The sequence below is a fragment of the Thunnus albacares genome, chromosome 2, assembly GCF_914725855.1.
Source record: "Thunnus albacares chromosome 2, fThuAlb1.1, whole genome shotgun sequence".
NCBI lineage: Eukaryota > Metazoa > Chordata > Actinopteri > Scombriformes > Scombridae > Thunnus > Thunnus albacares.
This window is the reverse complement of record NC_058107.1, coordinates 28,180,779-28,206,003: the sequence shown is the minus strand read 5'-3', so window position 1 is coordinate 28,206,003 and position 25,225 is coordinate 28,180,779. Positions and strand designations below refer to the sequence as shown.

The following is a 25,225-nucleotide window of genomic DNA, read 5'->3' as shown; positions in this document are numbered from 1 at the left end:
AAGCTTTCAACCTGCAGCGATAAAAAGGCCTCAGGAAGTTTGAAGTTTTTTCTATCCTTGCTTTTTAAAATCAAAATCCTTTCTTCTGTGCTGTAACAACCCAGTCTCTCCCTGCGGTTGTTGATGTGAGAATGTTTCGCCCTCTTGGCTCTTTTGTCCTGAACCATCTAATTATGTTCAAGTCTTTGTTTGCACTTGTGTGAGGAGTGTACTTTAAGTTACTGTACCTGGACATTCTCAAAATAGCGCCAACCAGACACGCCCCCACTTCTTTTTCCAGTCCACTTGCGCTGCAGTGCGTCTTCTCATTCATAAAGCTTTAGACGTCACTGCTGTTGAAAATACTTGCAGTGACATAGCAACACATGGGTCGGTGTGTTTGTTTGTGTGTGGTGAGAAAACCAGAAAATATCTATCTGTGTTTTTCAATCAAGCACTGCTTATATTTATCCCTCACACACTCCTAAAAAAGACTTTCCAGTCCCTGATGCTTTTGTGTTGCCCTTATAATTCTCTGAATACCTCTGTGATGTCAGAGAGTTTTCTGAGAACTTCTCTCATGGTTATTCTTGTCTGCACAATGTGTGTTTGGCTAAAAGGCTGAGGTGTTTGTGTGAGCCAGCTGCTGAGGTATGGGTTGTATCCAGAGATGGGAATATAAACACAAAACCCTGGCAGAGAGGCATGAACGCACAACACTTCAATGTAACACTGAGATACTTTATTGGTGATCAAATTCCATCCCTTTTCCAGAGTGAGATGAAGAGCATTTCTCTGACCTATAACAACAGCAGTGCAATAAATAAAACTGAACCTACAGAACAGACAAAAGACTGAATGCTCAGCATTCGCTCACATAAACCTCATAATAATCCAACATACAAACACTCATACAGTCTTTAGCAATAAATAATCACACTAAATAAATTACATTCTAACAAGTTCTGAGTAGTAGTTTTTACACAGCATCTATTGTAATAAAGCAGTCTATTCACTCCGTTGCCTTCTCATGTTCTAAGGCTTCTTCTCGTTTGCTTCGTCTTTGGATGGAGCAGCTGGCTGAGGAAAGATAGAGAGAAATCAAATGTCAACACATATGTAAGCATAGAAACAAGAAGTATTTCATGTAAAAGTAAAACTTTTTGTGAGAAAAACAATCTTGAATTTATTAAAGTACACAGGTAATATGTTTGGTCATTGGAAGTCAAAATCATATCATTATACTTGTCAGCACAAAGACTTTCGGCACAAAGTAAGATTATGTAGAAGAATTTTTGCTCCTCAAAAACACTATGTGTGTATTTTGATGGTATAAATGTGTATTTGTACAAAAATCTGTAGCATCTGTCATGGTGTCTTTTTTGATAGTACAACTTGAGGAGACTGAAGTTAGTAAGTCTTATGAATATAATATTATGAATATAAGACTTACTAACGCCACAGAAAAAAATCTGCTTTAGAATACAATTAAGTTGTATTAAAATAGAAAAATGGTAGAATTGGCTAAAAATTGAACTTTTAAATTAAAGATTTTTGTATTACAACTTGAGTTTTGTTCATCCGTCCTATCAATAATATTAAAACTGTACACACCATGTCAATTGCTGAGATTTACCAATGTGGTAACGTCACTAAAAAGTAATCAAGGCAAGAAAAACAGATAGTCAGACAACCAGACAAGTTTTAAATAAACCTGCAGCTTAGCAACATATTGGCCAACAGCTTCACAACATATTTAGTAAAATTATTACACAGATGTTGTAAACATCCATCTCAGGTTACAGACCAACTTCCTGGTTTGACTTTGATATACTGTTGTTGCCATGACTGGATTAACAGCAGCATTTTAGGGATGCACCATTTCGGTTTAAACTCCAAATAAAGAGGTTTAAATAGTCTGACTACAGTTTGTCTAACTTCTCCTTTCTTTTCATTATCCTGTCTGAGTTTGTTGTTGCTTTGGTGAGTACAATGTTATTGTAACTGGTAGAAATGATGGCAAAAAATATGAAAATAGGACTCAAGTCATATAAAATGTAACTATCTGTTAAGTACATTAACAAAACTAGTTAAAGCCTACAAATCGATATGCATAATCAATTCATGTTTACGTAGTTGGTGGGTGAGACAGCACTGATCACATTTTGCAGCCAACAAGTTACAGTGAAAGATTTCCTGGAAGTAAAGTTCACACAGGGTTGAAGTGGCAGGTTTTCTATGCCGATCTTCACTTTATGTGTGAGCCAGACTTGCTTTTCTCAGGGTGAACTCTGAGTGACACACAGGTTATGTGGAGAATACTGCACGGCCGCATTGTTTGTTTCAAGTATAACACTTCTGCATCTGTCTAAACACGTGAATTCTGCATGTGTTGCTCAGTGAGATCCAACCACATGTAAGTGGAGTAATTAAGCTCTTGCAGTAAAGTCATCACGTGTATAGTCAGTGTGTCAGTACTGTCATTGTTTGGACACACAGGTGAATGTGTATGACCAAGCATGTGGTTTTTCTTTACGCTGGTATGCAGCACAGAGATGGGAGAGGCCGAGACACCCCCCAGCTAATCCAGACTAATTCCTCTAGTGGGGATTCCTCTTTGCGTGATGCAACTCGCTGTGTTTAACAACAACAACAGGGCTCTTCTGTCACCCTTAGCCCACTCTTTCCTGTTTGGCTTAAAACTCACGTGAGCACCACCCTCCATGGCCTTAAGCAAGACTTTTGGATTAAATAGATTACCAAAATATACTCCAACGGAAATACAGAACCACTGAATTACATTTTCATTTTACAGAATCACAATATTGCACGCACATGGCATGAGGACAGCTTGGTGAAAGGCATGGGTTACTATTTTGAGTCCCAGCAATTGGATTTTTTTTTATTTTTGGGGTATTGAGTTGTTTATGACAGCTGTAGACTTTAGACTGGAATTTGGTTTGGATTTAAGTCACAAAAATGAGAACTAGAGACTTGACTTGGACTAAACTGCAAGACTTGACTTCACATTAGGCCAAGTTAAAAACATCCAAGTCTCAAACAGGAACAATAAAACAAAATAAGACAGCATCAGTCAGGCAATGCACAGCCACATTCTGTTGGCCTCTGCAGTGAAAGCACTCAGTTAAGTAAAAACACTCCTTAAACCTGCAGTAACTTCAGCAGAAAACATACTGCAAACCTTCACAATAACCTTTTAAGTTGATCTGATTTTACTTATTTACACATCCAGCTGATATGGAGTAACATTAGCACTGATTTGGATCATGTTTCTGGCAACCTGGTGAATGTACCATATTGGGCCAAATATAAGACAGTATTTTATTTAAAAAAATACATTTGAAACAGTGAGGGTCATCTTATATTTAAGGACTAGATAATTTTTGTGTTCATACAATCAGATGTTCTTTTTTAATGAGAGTGTATTACTGTAACACCGGCTCCTGCAGAGAATTGCCAATGAAATAAATTAATGATGAGTGAATCTGAGTCTAAAGCGTCTCCCAGCGTCTTTACTGCAGAAACAGACCAGGGACTGAATTTGTCAAGCTGCCAATTACCACTGTCACAGACGATGAGGAGCTCAAAAAGACAAACAGTCTGAAAGTGCTGGGAAAGTAGTATGTGGTTGTTTTTAAGGCCTTTTCTCTGGAAATGAAATTACACTAAAAGATGCTAAAAAGCTCTGGAGATCTGACAGGAACTGGATTAATCACTACAAGCAACCCCCTTCACATACAGAAATATTGATTACAGCCTCTTTCCTCCAGGATTTGAACGACTTGGACTTGCCTCAACTGACTTCAGACCTGACTGGTTTATGACTGGGAGGCAGCACTTAAAGATATGATTTTACATACAGTATATAAGCTTTAAGTGAGTACACCAAGTGTGTTTGTATGTTGTAGTTTTACACACAAGTAGGTAAAAACCTCAGTGACACCTACCTCGCCAGAAGTCACACCGACACCTTCACACCACGAGGTCACCAATGGGTTTCTGGAGCTTTTCCTGCTCTGCCCCGGTTCCCAAGTAGGATGCCAGGAAGTTTTTATGTGACCTGTAACTACAAGAGACATTCAGCATGAGTATAAAAGCTGAGTATGACACTCGTGATTATCAGATGATCACACTAAAAGGCTTTGATCCTATTTGAGACACATGAAACTCAAGTCGTGAGTTTTTATTATGTTGTTTTGTTTTATCAGAAATGCAATTAGACATAGTTTCACTCTCATAGTAATAAGCTCTACTTTCGCTCCACCTCCCCACTTCAGTAGTGCGTTCTCGTGTACTATTGACTTTGCTCCACATTCCAACAATGGCTGCAATTTGGTTACAAATTGATAAGGAACTGTGATTATAGGTTAGGTGAGCTGTCACACTATTACGGTATTTAATAGATGGCCAATTAAAATGACTCAGGAGTCATACATAAACTCATTAATGTGATATAAGTTACGTCAAAATTGAAGACTTCTCTACGAGTGACCATAAAAGTCTTTAATCTTCTGAGACATGAGAGCTGTAAAGGGCATTGAGGTCATCTTGTGAAGGTGGTGAGCAATACCCGCACAGTGTGGGTGTGTTTGGGTGTGTTATGTGCTTTTTGATGTGTCAATGTGTTCGGATGCCAAGAAGTGTTTCTGGGCAGGTTGTGTGGAGTATAATGTGGCGTTATGTTGGGATTCGCTGGGGTGTGGAAGGTTTCCCTCATGCATGCTCACTTAAAGCTTTGATAATCTGCCCTATTACAAAAACAGTCGTTAAGAATAAAGAGGAATAAGATGGATTTTATACCAAACCACTGACCAGGTTTTGGACTTATTATATATTTAACTATTGTGACACAGAAGCAGGACAGAGACTGTGACCTGGTACATGCTGGATTATCTTGTGAGTTTGACTCTGAACTTCAATCACATGAACCTCATGTGAGTAAACTACACTCAGCCACACAGCACGTTCATGCTAACCAAGAAAACCATTTGCATTTTGCTCTAAATTTATGGAAATTTTCCCACTCAAATAAAGAACTATAATTCGTGGAAACATTGTATATATGAAAGGTCTCAATCATGGACAGCTATCTGTTGTCATGATTTAGGCTGGTACAATGGAGGTGTGGAGCTGTTGCTTGGAGAAAATAGGAAATAGGTAACTTATTAAATGGGTTCAAGACCCATAAAATAAGGAAACTAAAGAGTTAAAAAATAAGGCGAGGTATTCAAAGATAAATGGAAGATTCAAATAAGTAAAAGTTTAGTATCAAGAATGAAGCCAGTAAGTATAAAGATGTATATTTCTTTTAACATGCCATTTGAATTATTTAAAGCTTAGACTGCCATGGAAATACGTGTGCTGTCGCCAGCTGCTTCTTTTCATCCTTTGGTGAGAAATTTTAACTCAAGATCCCTCACCAGCTTCCCACCCACTAACAATACCGTTGCTTCTGAAATCACTGAAGCCAGATAGTGACAACGGGTCACATCATGGTGTTTTTTTTTCTCTGCGTTAGTTTAGCTTTTAATGCAGCTTTAAAATCAAAATTTGCTTCTGATGTTTTCATACTCACTGAGCACAGGTCATGAGCAGTATGGCGATGCAGCTGATGACTGACAGGACCACAGCAATGATCACTAAGACCATCTGCACCAGTTCAGTATTGTTGCTCTGATCTGGCTTGGTTTTACCAGTCCCTAGAGTTTGGATCCCACAGCGCTCCCCGTCGTAACCCTTCATGCAGCTGCAGAGTAAAGAACAAAATGTTATTTGGATGTTTGAATCAGGTTTAAACTTGCCGCACACATACAAAATGTACTGAATTTTGCAGGTCCACTAGTAGCATTGTCTCTCATATGCTGTACTCACATACACACTGGCTCCTGTAGGCCCTCTATGTGCTTGCAGTAGCCATGAATACAGTAGCCCAGGTGGGTGGAGGTGCAGGGATCCTCTGTGGTGCTGAAAGTCGACGTGTAGCCGCTGGTGAAGAATGTGTGTTCGGGGTTGAAAACAGTCGTGCTTTTGTTCTTTTGCCTGTTCTTCCTTTTGCCTTTGCTTTTCCTCTTCTTTTTCTCATCTTTACCGGGATGAAAGTCTGTAGCGGAAGAGATATGAAACTGTCACTGATACAGGTAAAAGGTTACGGGAGTTTCTAGGGTAAATTGATTATATGATGAACTTTAACACAGAGATACTTCAGTCTTCCATGTACTCTGTAAACTAAAACTAATCCAGGTAACAGGTAAGGATTTTTTATGATACATTGATGTTACGACCGTTTTACTTATGTGACAGCAAAATAATGTATTTCAATTAAAAAATAAAAGTAAAAAAAGAACTGAAGTAGTTGTATGATAAAAAAAACATCATCCATCTCTGACTATATTTGTTTCACACTATTTACAGGAAAATGTCTTTATTTTTACCATTCTCACAAAGAATATCAATTTTTCATACAAGTGGTCCCACTATTCAGTAAATACAGAATATCTTCAGTATATCTAATTTGTTTCTTCACTTCTTAAAAAATGATTAATGATCACAGATTAAATTACTCCATGCACACTGACACACTGTATGAGCCAAACAAAATTTAGCAGCATTTGAATTTGGATGACACATTAAGAGATGGTACATTACCATGAATGCTGACATGTTCGTTAGCTCCTCCTGAAAGCTCTTCATATGTTTCCAGCTCGTCATCGTCGCTCAGCGAACTCTGGAGGCCCTCGCCAGAGGCCGGACCCCCAGTCACTCCGTTTAGTTCACTAGAGAACGTGGCCTCAGATCCCTGAGCACCAAGAACACAGCAGACTACTAGATAGAAAACAGAAAAAAAACCATAATCAGATCACATTTAAAGTTACACAGTTACATAAGTTATATAACTGAGTTATATAAAAGATAATAAAGAACAATAGGTGTCAAAGTTGAGATGTGATTCAGTATAATGTGGTGACTTTAATTTCCAATTAGACAAGTGTTTTCAAAACATTTAGAGGCACAAAGAACCATGTCTAAAGATAGAAATGCTTATGTCAAGATATAAAACTAATTAGATTTAACAAAGGAGTTAATTTTACTGCTAACAATAGACTTTTTTATTTTCCTTCTCTTGTTGGCAGTAACACAAGCCTGCTCAATTACTTTCTTTTGGCATTGTATTCATAAATCTTGGCCCATTTACATCTGACTCATCCTCTCATCTTCATCATGAGCCTGTAAATTAGACGCTATTGTATTAACTGTGATACCAGTACAACCAGTCCACATCCAGAAGTCTTCTGTGCCCTGAATGCTTAATTAACACCAGAGACTTAATTAAAGGCTCTTGAAGTATTTGAAATATGTTGACCTTTCGAAGCATCCGGTTCTACTGTACAATGACATATAATGATTTGGTCTATTCATACATTTGTAGAGCCAGAGGCGCCACACGTCTGACACAAATTCTTTTCTCCAAAACATCTGAATATCTTTCTATGCTGCCTGACAAGTCCTCACCTGCAAAGGAAATGTCTTTCTGCCCCCCTCCTGTTTCCTCATACCATTTTACATCTTTCTTCTTTCCACTTCACTGACTTACATTCTGTGCAGACACACACAAACACACGATAAAAGTTCAAATCTAGACTTACCGAGGCATAGGAGACAGGTGAGGATGAGCGGGTTCATATCCCAGGAAGAGTGTTGTGTGTATGACAGTCAAGCTCTGATCTGAGTGTCTGCGTGTGTGTGTGTGTGTGTGTGTGTCAGAGTATGTCCCCTGCTGATAGAGATTGTGCTTTGCTCTCACACTTACCTCCACTGGGGTTGGGTGCAGCTTTTATAGACCAACGCCTGCCTCTCAACTCCAAGGAGAAAGAAGGGTGTGTGTGTGTGTATGTGTGTGTGTGTGTGTGTGTGCGCGCGCGTGCACTTGCATGTCTGTCCCGGAAGAAGCAAGAAAGGTTCATGTAATCAATGTGTGTGTGTGTTTGTGTGCGTGTGTGTAGCTTATGTTTTGTGTGTCTAATGATTAATCTGCCTGGGGCAACACATTTTGCATCTCATGCATCTCACACATGACGAGGCTTCTGTCAAGGAATAATGAGTCTAGCAGATTGAGACATAAAACACATTCATGTATTCTGACTTGTTTCTCATCACCATTAAAAAACACACACAGGAACAATTGTTCCTCCTTCTTTAACTGTTATTGCTTTCGCACTTCTCCCTCTATGGTCATGTGTAAGGGCATAATTACAGCGTCAGTCCTTGAGTGAGCCACTGGGCACTTCAATAACACACACACACACGCACGCACACACACACACACACACACACACACACACACACAGACACACACAGTCATGTTTCCATCACTTCAGAGGACATTACACTTACCCTAACCTTAACCTTAAACACTACATGCCTAACCCTAACCTTGACATAACCCTAAACTTACCTTAACTTCAAACCAAGTCTTCACCCTTAAATTAATTATTTACATTAAGGGGACTTTTTGTCCTTTTTTGTCCTCATAAGGGAGGCAAGTCCCCATAACATGAGGAATACTTGGACCACGTACACACACACACACACACACACACACACACACACACAAACACACAAACACTCATAACACTGTTACCAGGTGAAAAACTTTGGTGAGAAGTGGGCAAGTAAATGTAGTAATGTGACATTGTGAACAAAGTCATAGGAGACTCACTCTTGAATGTTAGTAAAGATTTGATCCATATATGGATTTGATGAAAGATACAGCAAGTTAAATATATATTTTTATTGCTAATTTGATCTTCCTTAAATGACCTTTGTGTTGTTCAACATGAGTGTCTGAATTATTGTGTGTGTGGTTTGATTAAACGATGTTACTATTTCAGTACACTGGGTGGAGATCTAATTAGGGTGTGTTGGTTATGTTGTTTTGTCTAGCTGCGAGCAGTGGCTGTCCTATCATTCATGCCTCAATGGTATCCCAATAGAAACCTGCTTGGAATGCTGAGAACTTCAACAATTTGGTAATGTCAACTTCAACAATGACCAGAGGCATGTGACACATTTTGTTTACAATGGCCGTGGAATGAAATTGTTTGGATTATGTGTAATGGCATTGGGATATGTGATATGAACATCTGGAAAGTCTGACAAAAGCCACCTGGAGAGAATAGACTTCATAACAGCCGCCCACTGTAAACACACAGCTGCGTAGCTAACAGCATGAATACTAAAACGTTCTGACACACAAAAACAGCCGTATCTGTTTGGACAAAACTACATCTGTGTGTACATTTTCAGACAGTTACAAGGTCTGTAGCCATCATAATTTCTCTGTAAACAGGATTATTGCCCACACAAAGTACAACCACAAGACTTAGATGCAAACTTCGAGTGGGCACACACACCTGCAATTTCAGACAAGTATCTGAAAAACTGGAGGCAAAACTGACCCACACAGTAAGGACGCACTGAACAACTGCTTCACGAGGCATTGTGGGATTTCAGGTCATGACCAGAGACCTGAAAATAAGAAAATGTTCAACTTTACGTGAGATACACCTTAAAATTCCATAATGATTTGCTGAAAAACCAACAAAGAAAAAGTGACTTAGTTGTGGGACAGGAAGTTTAGCCTCGTCTTGATGATAAATGCTTGTGGAGGAGAAGATCATTGCTATAGTGTCTAAAATCCTCTGTATCTCATTTCCATCCAAGATTACAGATACAATCAAGTACTGCTCAGTACAAAGTCACGTAAATTGATGGAAAATGTCATAGGTTGCTTTCCAGACAATGTTTTCAAACAAGCAAGCTGCTGGCAAGGTTGCGAACATTAACATGGCCACAGTGGAGGTAATAATGTGCGATTTGTTCGCTTCCAATAACGAAGGCTAACATGCTGATTATTAGCAGGTATAGAATAATGTTTACCACATTCACCACCTTAGTTTAGTGTGTTAGTATACTAACATTTGCTAATTACCACCAAATATGAGGTACAGCAGAGGCCGATGGGAACATCAAGCCAACGTGTTGGACAAATTGACCTGGTGAAGGCACTATTTCAGATTAGATGAAAATTATCATGAGGGATATATGGATATCTGTACCAAATTTGTAGGCAATCCATCCAATAGTGGGGGACCAAACAATCAACCCACACATTTTGACATGTAAAGTCATGCATGAGATTAGAGCACTTCCTGAATTGTGGGTATGTTTATCCACAGGTTTTACAAATGGACACCATTGAGTGGGTGTGTTTGTGGGTCTTTGTGTGTGTGTGAGCATGCTTATGTGTTTTTAATGATGACTTAAACAGCACAGCGTCAGCAGGTGAGTTAATGTTTATGTGTTATCATTGCTGTTCATTAGCACACGGAACATATAAAGATGCTTAAAACAAGTGTTAAGAATGGCTCACTGACTCTGGTTTGAGCTCTAATGAGGGTGCAGAGAGTAAAATGGTGTTATCTATTAACGCGACACCAGACACTGCACTCAATACTACTGCCGTAATACAAACACACAGTTTTTATTTGCGTTATATATGCATAGAGTGACAATTTTACATTTGAGTGTTAAATTTTTTGCTTAAATTGTTTCTGTAGTTTAGGAAAACATAAGTGCACACATTATGAGAACTTTTAACAACCTATCAGATAAACTCAGAAATGAAGAGTCACAATGCTTCAGCAGGTATCTTGAATCCTAGAAAAGTCATCAATTTTGGAGATGCAGTGTTTCATTAGTTAGATCAAGGCACCTGTTTTTTGCAGGTAATTTTTGTTTACTTCACTTGTGAAAGTAAAAGTGCAACAATTCTAACAAAAGCACAACTATAAAGTACTTTGTAATGTAGTATATCTAAAGGTCAGTACATGTGGCTCTATTACCTGTTATGTAACTAACGTGGAGGTGACGATGATGATTCTCACAAACTCTTCTATTCATACTGAAGTCAGCAGGTTTGACTGCATTACAATTCCTATCTGGCCAAAAACCTTTGCAGTTATTAAGTCTCATTAAGTGAACTTAAGATTCCTGCTTGTAAAACTGTTTGCAAACAAATGTTGAAAAGCTATGAGATTACCATAACTTATGCACTAAGGTAAGTACTACACACTCATTGCTGGTTTTCAGTATATTGATTTAAAGGACCAGTGTGTAAGATTTAGTGGCATCTAGTGGTGAGGTTGCAGATTGCAACTGACTGAATACCCCACCTCCAAGCGTGTAGGAGAACTTATGGTGGCCACGAAACTCACAGCAAACACAAAAGGCTCTCTCTAGAGCCAGTGTTTGGTTAGTCTGTTCTGGGCTACTGTAGAAACATGGCGGTTCAACATGGTGGGCTCCCTGGAAAAGCAGCTTCCTATGTAGATATAAAGGTCTCATTCTAAGGTAACAAAAACACAACAATTCTTATTTTCAGATGATTATACACTAATTAAAACATACTTATGAATATTATATTATATTTATGCCAAGTCTATTCCACTAGATCCCACTAAATTCTACACACTGATCCTTTAAACGTAACAGATCAATTAGTGAATCAATAATGCTGCATAAAAAAGTTTCCTTTCTGTATTTTTCTCCAGTGGTACAGTAGATCTATATGTTTGGGAGATTATTACTCCCTAGTGGTTGTATTTGAAGCTTTTTTCTGATTAACTCTACAGAAACAAAATATATTGATGAGATGATTTTGACTCTTTCTTTAGTCTTACTAGGCTCTTCTTAAGCTACCTGGCCACAGTCTAACACTCTGTGAACATCCACTTTGATTTCATGATTTAAAACAAAAAAGATATGTCCTGAGAAGATTTACTGTTTAGATGTCAGTATTAAATGAAGGGTGTACAAGTTGCAGAGTTTAAATGTATTTGCTTTAATTTATATTTGATTTACCATCTTATACTGGTACATGTACAGCTAATATTGCCATCGCAAAATCACAGGTTAAAAAAAAAGCTGCTACTGTTGGGTTGTTTTCATGCATTTAGAAGGAATATTCTCTCACTGATCACATGGAAGAAAAATGTCAAAACTGTAATAAGCCTTGAGAAGAATGAGAAGACCCTCAGTTTTACCCTTCAGACAGTCGTATGAAGTAAGACTCAAGGCGTTGAAAAATAAAAAGAAATTCATTAAAAAAAAAAAAAAAAAGAAATCCACACAGGAGTAAAAACTTCAAGTTGCATTCATTCTTTTTAGCAGTAACAGAGCTTTCAAAACTGACATGTTTCCAGTGTATACATTAACACTTTATAATAAATTATCAAAATGAGAATACTTTCTGACTAAACAGAGTTTCAAAGAGCAGAACAGTTACACTCAGTGGCCAGTTTAATAGCAGTCATAATAATAATAAAGGCACTTTTTCATTTAAATATTCATCATAGCTGCAAAGGGCAGAAAAAGCCACAATAAATAAAAGCTAAACCAGGCAGTAAGGCAAGACATAAATTAAAAACAATGTTTAAAAAACAATAAAACTGGTGCACTTCAGTAGCCTGCTGGTTAAAACGCATGCCATTTAACTACAACATCCGCAGATTGAATCCGGCTGCGGACCCTTGTTGCATGTCACCCCCACCCCCATCGCTTCCCCCATCAATTCCTGTCATCTCTCTACTCCATAAAATACCCCCCAGCTCCCAAAAGATAAACAATAAAACTCTACTTAAGCAAGTAACTCAGAAGATAAAGGCAGCAAGATGGTTAAGACCTGATCATTTTTAATCAGTTGTATTTTGAGATCTTTGAGGTGTTTCGAGATCTGCAACCTCAAAAAATGTGCTCTTGGAAAACTTGAAGTCAAATGAAACTGATCTTTACTTCTGTCAGCCAAATTCAGCAGAATCTGGCGGTGAACTTTCTTGTTGCTTGGGAGGTTTAGGTTACCTCTTGATATATTGACTTAGGTCTAAATTTCTGAAACCGTGGACCTCTACAAGGGGTCAGAAATGTTTGACAGTTTTGTGGGTTCACCATTACCCCTCATATTTGTTCAGACTTTCACAATTTACCATGACACATCATCATGGTATTTGTTTTTGCGTGTCTCACCATTGTTCTTTTCAAACATGAAGACAAGAGATGCTGAAATACTAGAACCGCTGCAGCTGCAAACAACAATCGCACGGCACACAAAGCTTCTTTTTGAACATTTTAATCTCTCTGTGCCAATCTCCCTCCCAAATAAAGTAAACCAAAGCCGTGTGACGTGCTGTGACAATCCAGTAAACCAGCCACTGAGTGTAAGAGAGTCAGGTAAAGTCATCGTACAGTATGTTGAAATTTTCATGTAGAAAACTGTGGAAATCCTGTTTTGCCTCTTCCCGCAGCAGATGTCAGTGGGTTGGTGACACTCTAAGCCTTCTGAACTCCTTTGTAGCCCTGCCGCTTCGGCTGACGTGGGAATTTGTTTTTCTTATACCTGTAAAAATAACACAGCATGTCATTTACTCTATACAAAAAGGTGCTAATGAAATCACTAACTTTGTGGTTTTTCTTTAAAAAATCCTTTGAAGCATCTTGGGATGACCCAGAAAGTGCAGGTGGACCAAGTTTGAATGTCCAAAGAACTGACTGTGAGATCATAATCATGGTCTGTGGTTTGACGAGTCTCTGCATGAGACAGGATGTCAGGGCAGACTTTACGTCATGAGGGGCTTCATTTGAAATACAAAGTCCACCTGCTGGTTTTACATGATGAAAGGTGGTGTCTGAGTCATCTTGAGAATTATGTTCACACGTCATTCAGCTGAATTTGTGTAAACCTGATAGTCAGTTGCAAAATGCATCAGAAAAAGAAAAAGAAAAAGAGGTTTCTATTTATGTGAAGAGAAAAGATGAGTTTCAATCTAAGAAACATGTGGAAAAATGCATTTTTGATAACACTGATTCATTTTTTATGCAGTGAGAACTTGAAAATGAGCCATTTTTCATAGCACCTGAAAAAAAGACATTGTGGAGAAGAGATCAAAAATGGCAACATTAACTTAAAGAGGACATATCATGCACATTTCCAGCCCTATATTTATATTTTGGGGCTCTACTAATATATCTTTGCATGACCTGTAGTTCAAAAACACTCTGGCTCTATCTGAAACAGGCCGTTTGCCTGTCTCTTTAAGGTCCCCCTCGTGATGAAGCTGCGTCATGGCTGACTTCTGGTGTTCTGGAGGCTACATAAACAAACAGTAGTAATGGGATTTCACTTCTTGTTCTCGTTCTTAACTCGAAATGGAAACTTCTCAAACACATTAGTACATGTTTGAGCCTGAATCCAATCTGAAATTTAAGAGTGGACAACCCACGGAACGGCCTTAGCAACAAACGCTACAGAACAGACGGCTGTTCGTGGGCTTGCACTAACAATCAGATGTCATCACAAGAGGGAAGTAGAGGTAATGTTACAAACAAAGCATTCAGGGCAGACTGAAACCCTGACTTTTGATTTGCAGGGAGCATTTTTACATACATTCACCTCAAGTTTTGGACCTTTGACTATGTTTAACATAGTCATCCGACATCATACAGTAAAAAAATAACAAGAAAATCACAAAAATCAATATGTCCCCTTTAAGTTGGTTGTTTTTTTGTCAAAAAAGCAGTTTGGTATGCTGTCATCTACACCCTTGATGCACAGTTGATCTTAAAAGCAAGACAAAACTTGTATAAATATTAACATTAATAGTGGTTATCACTCAACTTGCTGTATATGGTGATGTCTCATCGAAAGACACTCACACACCCAGTCACCCAGACTTACCATTTGTAGCAGAAGTACAGAGCTCCGGCCAGACCTATAATCAGCAGACCCACACAGAAAATGGTGAGAATTATCTGCTCTTCTCCCATTGGCTGGACGACGAGCTCCGGGTTGCTACACCTGGGCCCATAAAAGCCACTCTCACACCTGCAGCAAAAAGAGACAAGTCATGCATAATTACACACGATGATTAAAAGCAGCAGACATACACTCACTCACACACACACACACACACACACAGACAGGATCGTACTTGCAGTGGTGCTCGTTGATGTCCACCAGCAGCATGCACTGACCGTTGTTCAGGCAGTAGTTGTCAAATGAGCTGTCGCAGTTCTGTGTCGACCTTTTCACCACATGAGGGCGATCTCCTCCTTGCCCTGAGTCACCAGCAACAAGACAGCTGTTAAAACCATTTCACAGGCAACAAGGCACCATTTCTACTGAGTGGGACCTGGTAATCAAGCTGTATTATATTGAATCATGATATTGACAGGATGTTTTGCCCCCTAAGAGTTTCAGATAATATAGTTATAGTATAGACTAAATATGAGGAAACTTACACATTTTACCTTTGTTTGGCTCTTTAATCCAGCGCATTGGATGCAAAATGAAAAAATGGCTGATGTTAAATTGCTGACTTTGAGCTTTAAGTTGTGTTTGAGGGTGTTCACATCCATATTGGGTGCACATATAGGACTTAAAACACATTTAAATAGTATGAATTGCTGTCTAAATACTGATCAGTGATCTACAGGTGCAGGTTTTACAGTGAGGTTAAAAAAAGATTAATTAAACTAAAAAAAACATCATTGAATGTTGGACTACTGTAGAGCTGAGCTATCCTGAAGCTTCCTGTTACGGCATGCCTCATGACATGCTGTAACAATTTTAAAAGTATGATAATAAACATAATTGAAATCATCTACAGTTTAATATACTTCATAAGAATATTTCCAGTTGCCCATATGCATTGCAAAACTTTAATTTGAGTGTTACGCCTGGCAAAAATTCCTCCATTTTTATCATCCTTGAGAAATAAAATGATTTGTTATCCAGAAATATTTGTGCAAAAGAAAAAAAAAAGGATCAGTTATGAACAGATATTAGCAGTTGTCATGGTGATACCTGCAGATAAAGAGGTGCTGTCTGCAGTTTGAAGTTTGGATGAGACATTCTTGGTGAGTACATACGGCCAGAGCAGCATGACACCTGTTGAACAGAGAAGATTTGTCTGGTTTATTGCTGTTGCACTTGTCATAAGGTCAGTAGGTCAGTTTTGTATGGACGTTGAGTTTTACCAGCCCTGTGTAAGTCGTTGTTATGATCCTGAGGAGCCTCATTTTGAACAGTCATGAACACCACCTCATCCATGTCACCTCACATGTGACAGCAGAAACCCTAATTCATAACTTAAAAGTGCACTTTGACCTCATTTCATATGTCATTTGCCAAAATTTGACATCCAAGGCAATTTGACATTGCAAGGTGCACATGCCATTTCACATGACAAAATGAAATTTTACATAATTACAATAAACACTAACATGTCTAAAAAAAAAAAAAAAAAATGCCGTCTGTTTTGAATCAGTGTTTCTGTCATCACATGTGCGTAAGGAAATTCTTTATCATTTAATCGACAACACCCCAAAATGAATTATGTTTGTTGAATGTGTTAAGATAAGGTGCAACCCAAGGAAAATTTCATGAATATGTGGAAAAACCCATATTTGGCGTGAAAAATCAGATTCCCTGCCAGTTCTTTTTGTAAAATTTGCCAACTAGGACCTGATGTGTTGCTCACATTGCCTGCCCACATACCTGTACCAGCCTGCACAACTTTATAATAAACGGCATTTGCAGACGCCCACATTCCTCCAGGCATGATAGAAAAACACAGAAATCTGAATGCAAGATGTGTCTGGTTACAACTGGTTATGATTGCAGTCGCTATAAAACCCTATCCATCGCGCCCTCTCCGGTTTTCTGTTCCTATCTGTTGTTATGGCTGCAGAGATGTTTTCAGGGAGACGACTCAGGCTGGTTGTTGGGTGTTTCTGACATGATTGATTGGTGTAAAGTACACAGCCATAAAACTAGAAGCGGTGACGAAGCAACTTGTCTTCATTACTAATTAATCATTGCTCAGACAACTCATTTACATCATTAACAACTGACTCACTCTAATCAGGCATGTCAAGAAACAATATGTTCTCCATACCATCTTGCCTCATCACATTCATTAATATTTTTCCAACATTTTGCACAATCAGGAAATTTGATAGTTTGATTTTGTGAGCTGAGCTTTTGTCAGCTGGTTTATATTATAAAACTAGAGATGTTTAGTCTGTGGTTTTTGTATATATGAGGTAAAGGTGAGCAGGGCCACAACAAGCTGACTTTATCTGACCCACATTATCAAAAGCAATAAAAAGGGGAAAGGTTATCAGTGGCAAACTGCTATCATGGATAACCAGTTAATTACAAAAACTTACAAACAACTTTCCACATGAATAATGGAATAAAAGCAGCAGTTTTATGAATTTACTACATACCTCTTTTAGGAATTATGCTTATAATGGCATTAGTTGTGAAAAAATCAGTCTAATAAAAAAAACTACAATATTCCATCAAGTGTTACAGTGTTTGTGTTTTTCACAGTGATGGAAATTAACTAAGTACATTTACTCAAGGTGTACTTAAGCACAATTTTCCTTATGCTTTACTTTTACTATTTTATACTACTTTATACTTCTACTCCATTTTTTCTGTTGTAATCTGAATCTGAAGTACTCTTCAGATTAGTATTAAAGATTAGCGGTTCCCAACAGTGTCTGGTTGAGGCATCTTGTCACTTTTCAGATATCAATGAGTCATTTGCACTTCCACCAAAGAGGCATTTCCCCTCTAAACTTCTCAGATAGTTTTATTTTAATAACAGCTTGAAACACAATGAGAAAAATTATTCAATATTTCACAAAAAAGGGAAAAGATTCAAGAAAAGTCCTAAAAGTGAAAACAAATTTGTGTAGCATGCAGAACTTTGTTTTTTTTCCCTATTTTTTACCCAATTAATCATTTGATAACCTCTCAGATTTATCTTGTGACTCTTTGGAGGAGGCCTGACCCCTAAATTGGAAACCACTGGACTTAACTGCTTATATAAAGTAATTAAAATGTTAAAACGAGCTCCAACACAACCAGCATCAACAGTAAAATGCTACTTATGCATTGATGCATTAACAATCAAATGACATCATATATAATTATATATCATTCACAGGTGCCATTTACCTGCAGAACGAGTACTTTTACTGTTGATTCTTACATTTTGCTGATGATACTTCTGTACTGTTATTTAAGTAGGATATTGAATATGTTGTAGTATTTGTACAGATCTGAGTATTTCCTGCACTACTGGGTGCTCAACCGTTTATACTAGATAAAATATGTTATTTCCTTCTTAAGTTTGCCTTTTTGTCGATAAGAATTGAGCTTAACAACAAGCAATTGACAGATTTTAACTGACTGCATGCAACAAATCTTCCATTCATTCGTTTAATTGCCAACATCCTTCAGCATCCCTCAGGCTCTGGGCTCAGCAGGGCGTCAGCTCAAAACAGGTATGTGGCGAAGTGTTTCATCTTTCTCCAAAACTTCCTCTCAGGTTGATTTCTGAAATTACTTACAGTTGAAGAAACAGGCCTAATATTTGGTGCATATTGATTGTTTGATAACACATTATAAAATACTCTGGCATAAATATTTTAAGTAAGGGTACTGAAATGTTGACAGAAAAATGTACTTAATCATCAAGAGTAAAAATACTGATTACTGATTTTTGATAATTTTATGGTATTTTAATTTGCAGCTGAGTCTGAATTATGGATTTATGATCTGCTGCATGCTTCTTTTTCTCTCTAATTTTAGGTATTTTCATGTTTTCAGTAGCTGCTCCTACAGGTTGATAAATTATGACATCTTGAAGATATTTTCATCTGACATTCAGTTGCATTTTATGAGTTTATCACAGGTTTTGAAAGGTAAAATTCAAGCTGCCAGTAGTGAAAAGTAAACTTATGTACAAAATACATATTTTATAAGTTGATCTTACGTTTTGTGAGTAAAATTTTAATTTGCAAAGTAACTAAATGTAGTAAAAAGTACAACATTTCTCTCTGAAATGTAGTGACATAGCAGTATAAAGTAGCTTAAAATGGAAATACACTATAAGTACCTCAAAATTGTACTTAAGTGCAGTACTTGAATAAATATACTTAGTTACATTCTACTACTGCACAATGGAAATATTCAAGTAAAGTATACTGCTGTGGATTTAATCTGCTGTATGCTTTTTTCCCCTCAAAGTTTAGGTATTTTCATGCTTTCAGTCCAGTTAAAACATTAGTTGCTCTTACAGGTTGATAAATTATGACATCTTGAAGATATTTTCATCTGACATTCAGTTGCATTTTATGAGTTTATCACATGTTTTAAAAGGGAGAATTCAAGTTGACAGTGGTGAAAAGTACACTTACATGTAAGAAAATTGCACATCTTATAAACTGATGTTTTTGTGGTAAAATCCTAATTTACAAAGTAACTAAATGTAGTTTAAAAAGTACAATATTTTTTCTCTGTAGTAAAGTAGCTTATTAGCTTGAAATGGAAATACTCTAACAAAGTACCTTAAAATTGTACATAAGTACAAATAATTGTACTTGAGTAAATGTACTTAGTTAGTTAGTTTTTACCACTGCACAATGGAAATACTCAAGTAAAGTACCTGTACTTAGTTCAGTGGTTTTAATGCGCCCCTTTCCCCAGTTGTTCAGTTTTAGATTTAACTTTCAAACATATTTCTAGGCTGATCTTATTGACACTTACATCACGACAGTGTCCAACTAAATGTCTGAACCTGATTTCCTCCTTTCAACCATTAAAACACACAACTTACCGATAAGTGAGAGTAGCGCTGAAGGTTTTCTGTTCCCCATTTCAGAGCCGACAGGTCGCTGACAGCTGTGTGAGCCAATCTGAGTTAGAAAAGACTTGTCAAAATAATGATTACATAAAGGGGCAGGCGATGCCTCTTCTGACAAAGACAAACTGGAGACCAATAGGCTCAATCTGTGGTCTGGGTGTGGTGATAGACCCCTGTAATTTGAGACAGTTTCACACTTCAGAAGGTCTGAATAAAAAGACACCGAAAAAACAAGGAGGAGCTGCTTCTGTCAGACTCATCCTTTTATCCTTCCCATTACTCATTACACGTAGTCTACAGAGATGTGTTTTGAATAATTTGGAAAAATCTAAACATAAGAAACACTTAAGATAGAGTGACAGTGGGCCTAACTTCCTCACATAATAAGTTTTGATTATGATTTTTAAATAACGTGAAGTGAGAATATTAAAGGCCTGTCATACCTACTTTTCTTCAAAAGTAAATGACTTGAAATGCTTTCCAGGCTCACTGCTTTGATTTATATATAATTTATTTATAATAGAAACCCTCTTTGCCATTCTTTTCCTTGTATGTTCATTGTGTCAATTTTAATTCTGATGTGTGTTTCTTGTGTATTTTGTTATTGATCTTGTGTTCTTTCTTTAACAATTTTTATTTTATTTCAAGATGCATCTTCAACATCAACTTTAACTAGTTGTATTGCAGATAAAAATGATACAAGTGCTTCATTCCCCTCCCTGAAATCTGTTTTATCTATCACTCACAGACTTCCACTACAATTTTTGTGGCTGTCATCTGCTGTTGCATTTTTACTATTTGGTCTTTTGCATACTGTTCCTTTAAATGGTAACTTAGTGACAAAGATATTAATATTTAGTTTTTGGGTATCTTTTAGGTAGAATATGGCTCATTTCTAGTTTGTCTGTGGATCACATGGCATTGTCCCTAATAAATGAAAATCAAACAGAAATACACCTTTCACCCATGATGTGCACACCAGTGATGTTACTATTCAACTTTTAATGAATTAATTAGCCAACCAAAACTCCATCTTCTTAAAGGATAGGTGCACATTTTTTCAAGTCTGTCTTAAAAGAAGAGTCAAATGAACACTGAAAGAGGTTTTTCTTACCATAATCATCCCTCCTGTTCTTACTGGCCATTAGAAGATCCCTTCATAATGCACTTACAATGTAAGTGATGGGGGACAAAATCCACAAACCTCCTTCTGTACAAAAAATTATTTAAAAGTTCATCTGAAGCTAATATGAAGCTTCAGCCATCCAAATGAGTCAAATCAAGAGGATATCTTTCAATGTTAGTCTTTGTATTGCCAAAGTTCCTCTTTTTGTTACTGTCCTTCCACCACAGCTCAACAGGAAACACAAAGAGGAAATGTGAAGCTAAAAAGACTGTAATTGTGTCAGATATCCACTTGATATGACTAATTCAGACTGCTGAAGCCTCAGATAAGCTTCAGATAAACTTTTAAATGCTTTTTTGCATGAAATGACTGTGTGGACACACTGTGGATTTTGGCCTCCATCACTCATATTGAAAGTTAATTTGAAGGGGATCTTTTAACAGCCAGTATGAAGAGGAGGAATGATTACAGTGAGGAAAACCTCTTTCAGTGTTTATATGGACACCTGAATGTTGTATTAAGACAGACTTGAACCTGTCCTTAAAGTAATAAATTAATAATAGTGTATAGGTGTGTGTGTGTGAGTGGGTGTGTGTGTAAGTGTGTGACCATTTTATCCACCGGAATTCAAGTAACACATATAAATGTTCATTTTCATAAATTTATTACAAAACTTTAAATAAACAGAACATTTTTAAATAAGTTATAATCTATATAACAATAAATAGTCACATTTGTGCAGCCTCACTTCACCACCAGGTGTGACACAGCTCAGTTTTCATTCAGATGCCTTGATTTCACAGTGCTGTGTGTGTTTTTTTAAAAGTTACATCAAATTTTCTTTATGCACATCAAATAAAAACCTTAATAAAGAAAAAAAAGTGGTTTATGTTTTTCCGAAGAGTAACAACACTGATAATGTTGGTGACAATGTTGGTGACAATGTTGTAGATGATGATGAGGAGGAGGAGGAGGAGGAACAGTGAGTTGTAGGGGTCACACTGACATCTCAGATGGTACCGATTTCATTAGTGGTGCTGATTTTACACATCTGAAAACAAACAAATAAAACATCTGGATGAGAACTTATTGTCTTATTCTCATCACACAGTGAAATGCAAAAAAACATAAGCTTATAACTAACTGCAAACACACTAATCATGAAAAGTAACAATTTATTTAGAGTCTTGATAGTAACAATCGTAAAAAGTCTGAAAGAGTGAAAAAAAATGGTATTAAGATGATCACAGACAAATATGTTATGACTTGATGAGTGATTCCTTGAAAAATTTGACTGACTCATTAAGGAAAGTACACCAAAAGAGTGCTGGGTGCAGGGAGACAAGAAATTAGTATTTTAGCTAAATCTAAAGTTTCAGAATTCCCCTGATTGTTCATAGAAACTTTCATCTGAATGTTTTGTGGCTTTATTTCTATAATATCATATTTCTCCACTCCTACGTGCCCTAATACTCATTCACATAAGAACATAACTGTTTGGAGAGCCTGAAGATACTCACCTCTTATTGACAAAGCAGCAAATTATGATGGCCAGGATGATGACGACTATGACGACCCCAAAAGTGATGCCAATCAGTTGCTCTAACTCAAGCGGCTTGCGACTGGCTTGGTTGTAGAACATGCAACGAGTCCCGCTGTACAAGGACGTGCAGCTGCAGACCACACAGAGAAATATGTGAGTGCATTCCAAAGTTGAACACGAACCAACATGTACATGTGGATATGAAGCAGAGATTTTAATGTACACCTATAGGGGTAAACGTGTGTGTGTGTGTGTAATAACACTTAATATCTCACATGCAAAAAGGTTTGTCGCTGTCTTGGGGATACATGCATTTGCCATCGTTTTCGCAGTAATTTTCATGTTCGCTTCCACATGATCTGTGTGTTCGCAGAACCCGAGGTCCCTCCACACTGCCTGCAGAGAGAGAGAGAGAAAGAGAGAGTGGCATGATTATCAATTATCAGATTTTAACACTAATATATGGCCATCTGTGCCCCTAATGAATCAGCTGACTAATTAATAAATCAATTAACAAGGGTGCAAAATATATAGAAAAATACCATGGATACTACGGATCAATTGGTTAGTAAATAGCACAATGTGGTTCCCAAACTAAACTTCCTAACTTGGCAGACAAGCAAGTGAAAGATTCTCCTCTAAATACTGTCCTGAAAGATACTTTTTTACATTATTATCTTGTACACAAAAAGCATAAAACACATTTTAGTGATGGAGTTTGTGGGCTCTGCAAATTACATCTAAATCAGTGATTAAATACTGTTCCACAGTTAACTGTAGGGAGTATAATGACGACACTTACTGTTGCTGAGCTGCGTGGTGAGAGATGAGTCTGACAGGGCAGGAGTTGTTGTGGTCTGGAGGTCGTCTGTCAGCAGTGCAGATTGTCCTGCGGTGGCGAAAAGAAGCACTGCCACCGCCGCGAAGATGGCTGCAAAACAGTGAGGGAACAGAAGAAATTAGATCTTAAAAGGATGTATTTTGCTTCTTTGTTGGACAAGTTTTGTGATGCATAACTCAGACTGTTTTCAAGTTAAGAATTTTCTTGTATTTTGTCTCTAAAGATGCAACATTAAACTCTGCCAGGTCTCTAAAAACATATTAACAAAAGGCTACAGATGCTGCCAGTCTTTTACTATAATACATGCACGCACTGGTGGGATCACATATCTGAGAAAAAATTGCCTGCATTTTGGTTTAACTTCCTTTTTCTGCATCACTAAAAACATTTCACATTTAAGGTGTATTGCTATAATAAATCACTATTGATGCATCTTTCTGTTCATTTAAAGAAATTACCAAACTTTAAACAATGTGGAAGAATCTAATTTTAATAACTTCAACATATAATGAAGTAGAAACTTACCCTTCTCCAGGTACATCTGTCTTTGTGTAAACATCTTTGTCTTCTGGCAGTGCTGTGTCAGATGTTTCCAGCTCAACTCCCTGTGCAGTGTGATTAACAACTGGCTTTTGCTGAGCTTTTATACTGCCTCCGAACCACTGGAAAAGTTTTAACGGCCAATCAATGAAACCAAAGACTTCCTTCCAAAAATCTTTCTGCATCATTTCCTTTATTTGTATGGACTCTCTGCATGCATGGACAAAGTCTACAGGCTGATATTGGTAGGAGCACGTGATTACCCAGAGGCTCTTTAAATGTGGCTTCTTTGCTGGAAGTTCCTGAACCCACGCATGCACTTGGAAGATTGATGGTTTCAGATTGATTCTTTCACTCAAATTCCTGAGATGCAGCCTGACGGATGTGGGTATTGTGAAAGCTTAATTTCCTTCCAAAGCCTGATTACAGGACATCTTTGACAAGATTTGTTTGTGGCATCCTCTGACAGGTGACGAGAAGATGGATAGATAACATAGACCAGAAAATAGATGTCAGATGCTGGGCAGATAAAATGAAGCATTCTTTACTTGATGATATCAAGGGCAGAGAAACATTCCCCAATAGGTCTTCCACATAGGTCAACAGTGGTCAAAAAAGGTTTAGACCAGCTGTTACATGGAAATCTCCAGAATAAAAATGATAATAATCTGGGTCACTCTCACTTGTGAATAAATATCAGTATCCTAATTTGCCTGCTAACACATTTGGCAGTGTGGGTGGGCAGGAAGCCAGCGAGGGATCACGTCATTGTCACTGCAGTGGTGACTTTCTAGTGGTTGGTCAGGGTGCCTGTACCAAACTGGGGGAACCTCCTCGTGCATGTTATGCTGAATAAGTCAGTGAACAAAAATGACTTCATGTGTATCAGAGGAGATAAAGTACATGGGGGAAAATAGAGGTGGGTTAAATACGTATGATAAAGGCCTAGGTATGCTTGTTTGATCACCTGACAGTGTCTGAAACCCCCCCTCCCCTACATAAACACCATGATTGCGTGCAAGGAATGTCCAAAAGTTTTATAGACGATTAGATCTCTTTAGTCGATGTGTAATCCAGCCTTCGATTGTGGCCATTTGCAAAGAGTATAAACATATTCCCCCCTTTGCTGGTGTTTCCTTTTACCTTCGATTTTGATTTCAATTTTGTTTCAGTTACGTAAGCATTATATTGTTTGATTTCATCAGGTTAGAAGGGGAAGAGTTGGGCTCAGTAGCCCACTGTGGCGTTGGCATTTACGTTTAGCCGGCGCCTCTAACGCATTTTCTTCTGTTTCTTAAGTTACTTTTATTTTTCTTGTTGCAGGTGAAGGTAGATGAAGTACAGCAGCGTGCTGTGCTGTCAATGACAATGTCTTTTTTGATACTAACGCCAGGACAGGATAG

The 25,225-nt window shown here is 37.7% G+C and overlaps 3 protein-coding genes across 3 annotated transcripts; all 3 read right to left on the bottom strand.

Moving 5' to 3' along the window:
* Nucleotides 1–703: 703 nt before the first annotated feature.
* areg (amphiregulin) lies at nucleotides 704–7,814 on the bottom strand. The gene is made up of 6 exons (XM_044337971.1): nucleotides 7,644–7,814; nucleotides 6,646–6,822; nucleotides 5,872–6,100; nucleotides 5,576–5,746; nucleotides 3,948–4,066; nucleotides 704–1,059 (listed from the first exon to the last, which is right to left on the bottom strand). Exons 1-5 carry the CDS (start codon nucleotides 7,678–7,680, stop codon nucleotides 3,973–3,975), a joined length of 708 nt encoding a protein of 235 aa, XP_044193906.1. The 5' UTR covers nucleotides 7,681–7,814; the 3' UTR covers nucleotides 704–1,059; nucleotides 3,948–3,972.
* Nucleotides 7,815–11,878: 4,064 nt separating this feature from the next.
* On the bottom strand, nucleotides 11,879–20,924 carry LOC122999634 (proepiregulin-like). Its single transcript, XM_044376711.1, has 6 exons — nucleotides 20,887–20,924; nucleotides 19,746–19,824; nucleotides 15,917–16,000; nucleotides 15,042–15,168; nucleotides 14,789–14,935; nucleotides 11,879–13,450 (listed from the first exon to the last, which is right to left on the bottom strand). Exons 1-6 carry the CDS (start codon nucleotides 20,893–20,895, stop codon nucleotides 13,384–13,386), a joined length of 513 nt encoding a protein of 170 aa, XP_044232646.1. The 5' UTR covers nucleotides 20,896–20,924; the 3' UTR covers nucleotides 11,879–13,383.
* Nucleotides 20,925–21,587: 663 nt separating this feature from the next.
* Nucleotides 21,588–24,244, bottom strand: LOC122970971 (epigen-like). The gene is made up of 5 exons (XM_044337357.1): nucleotides 23,808–24,244; nucleotides 23,244–23,372; nucleotides 22,717–22,837; nucleotides 22,419–22,571; nucleotides 21,588–21,949 (listed from the first exon to the last, which is right to left on the bottom strand). The coding sequence occupies exons 1-5, from the start codon at nucleotides 23,839–23,841 to the stop codon at nucleotides 21,895–21,897; spliced, it is 492 nt and encodes a 163-aa protein (XP_044193292.1). The 5' UTR covers nucleotides 23,842–24,244; the 3' UTR covers nucleotides 21,588–21,894.
* Between the last annotated feature and the right edge of the window lie 981 nt (nucleotides 24,245–25,225).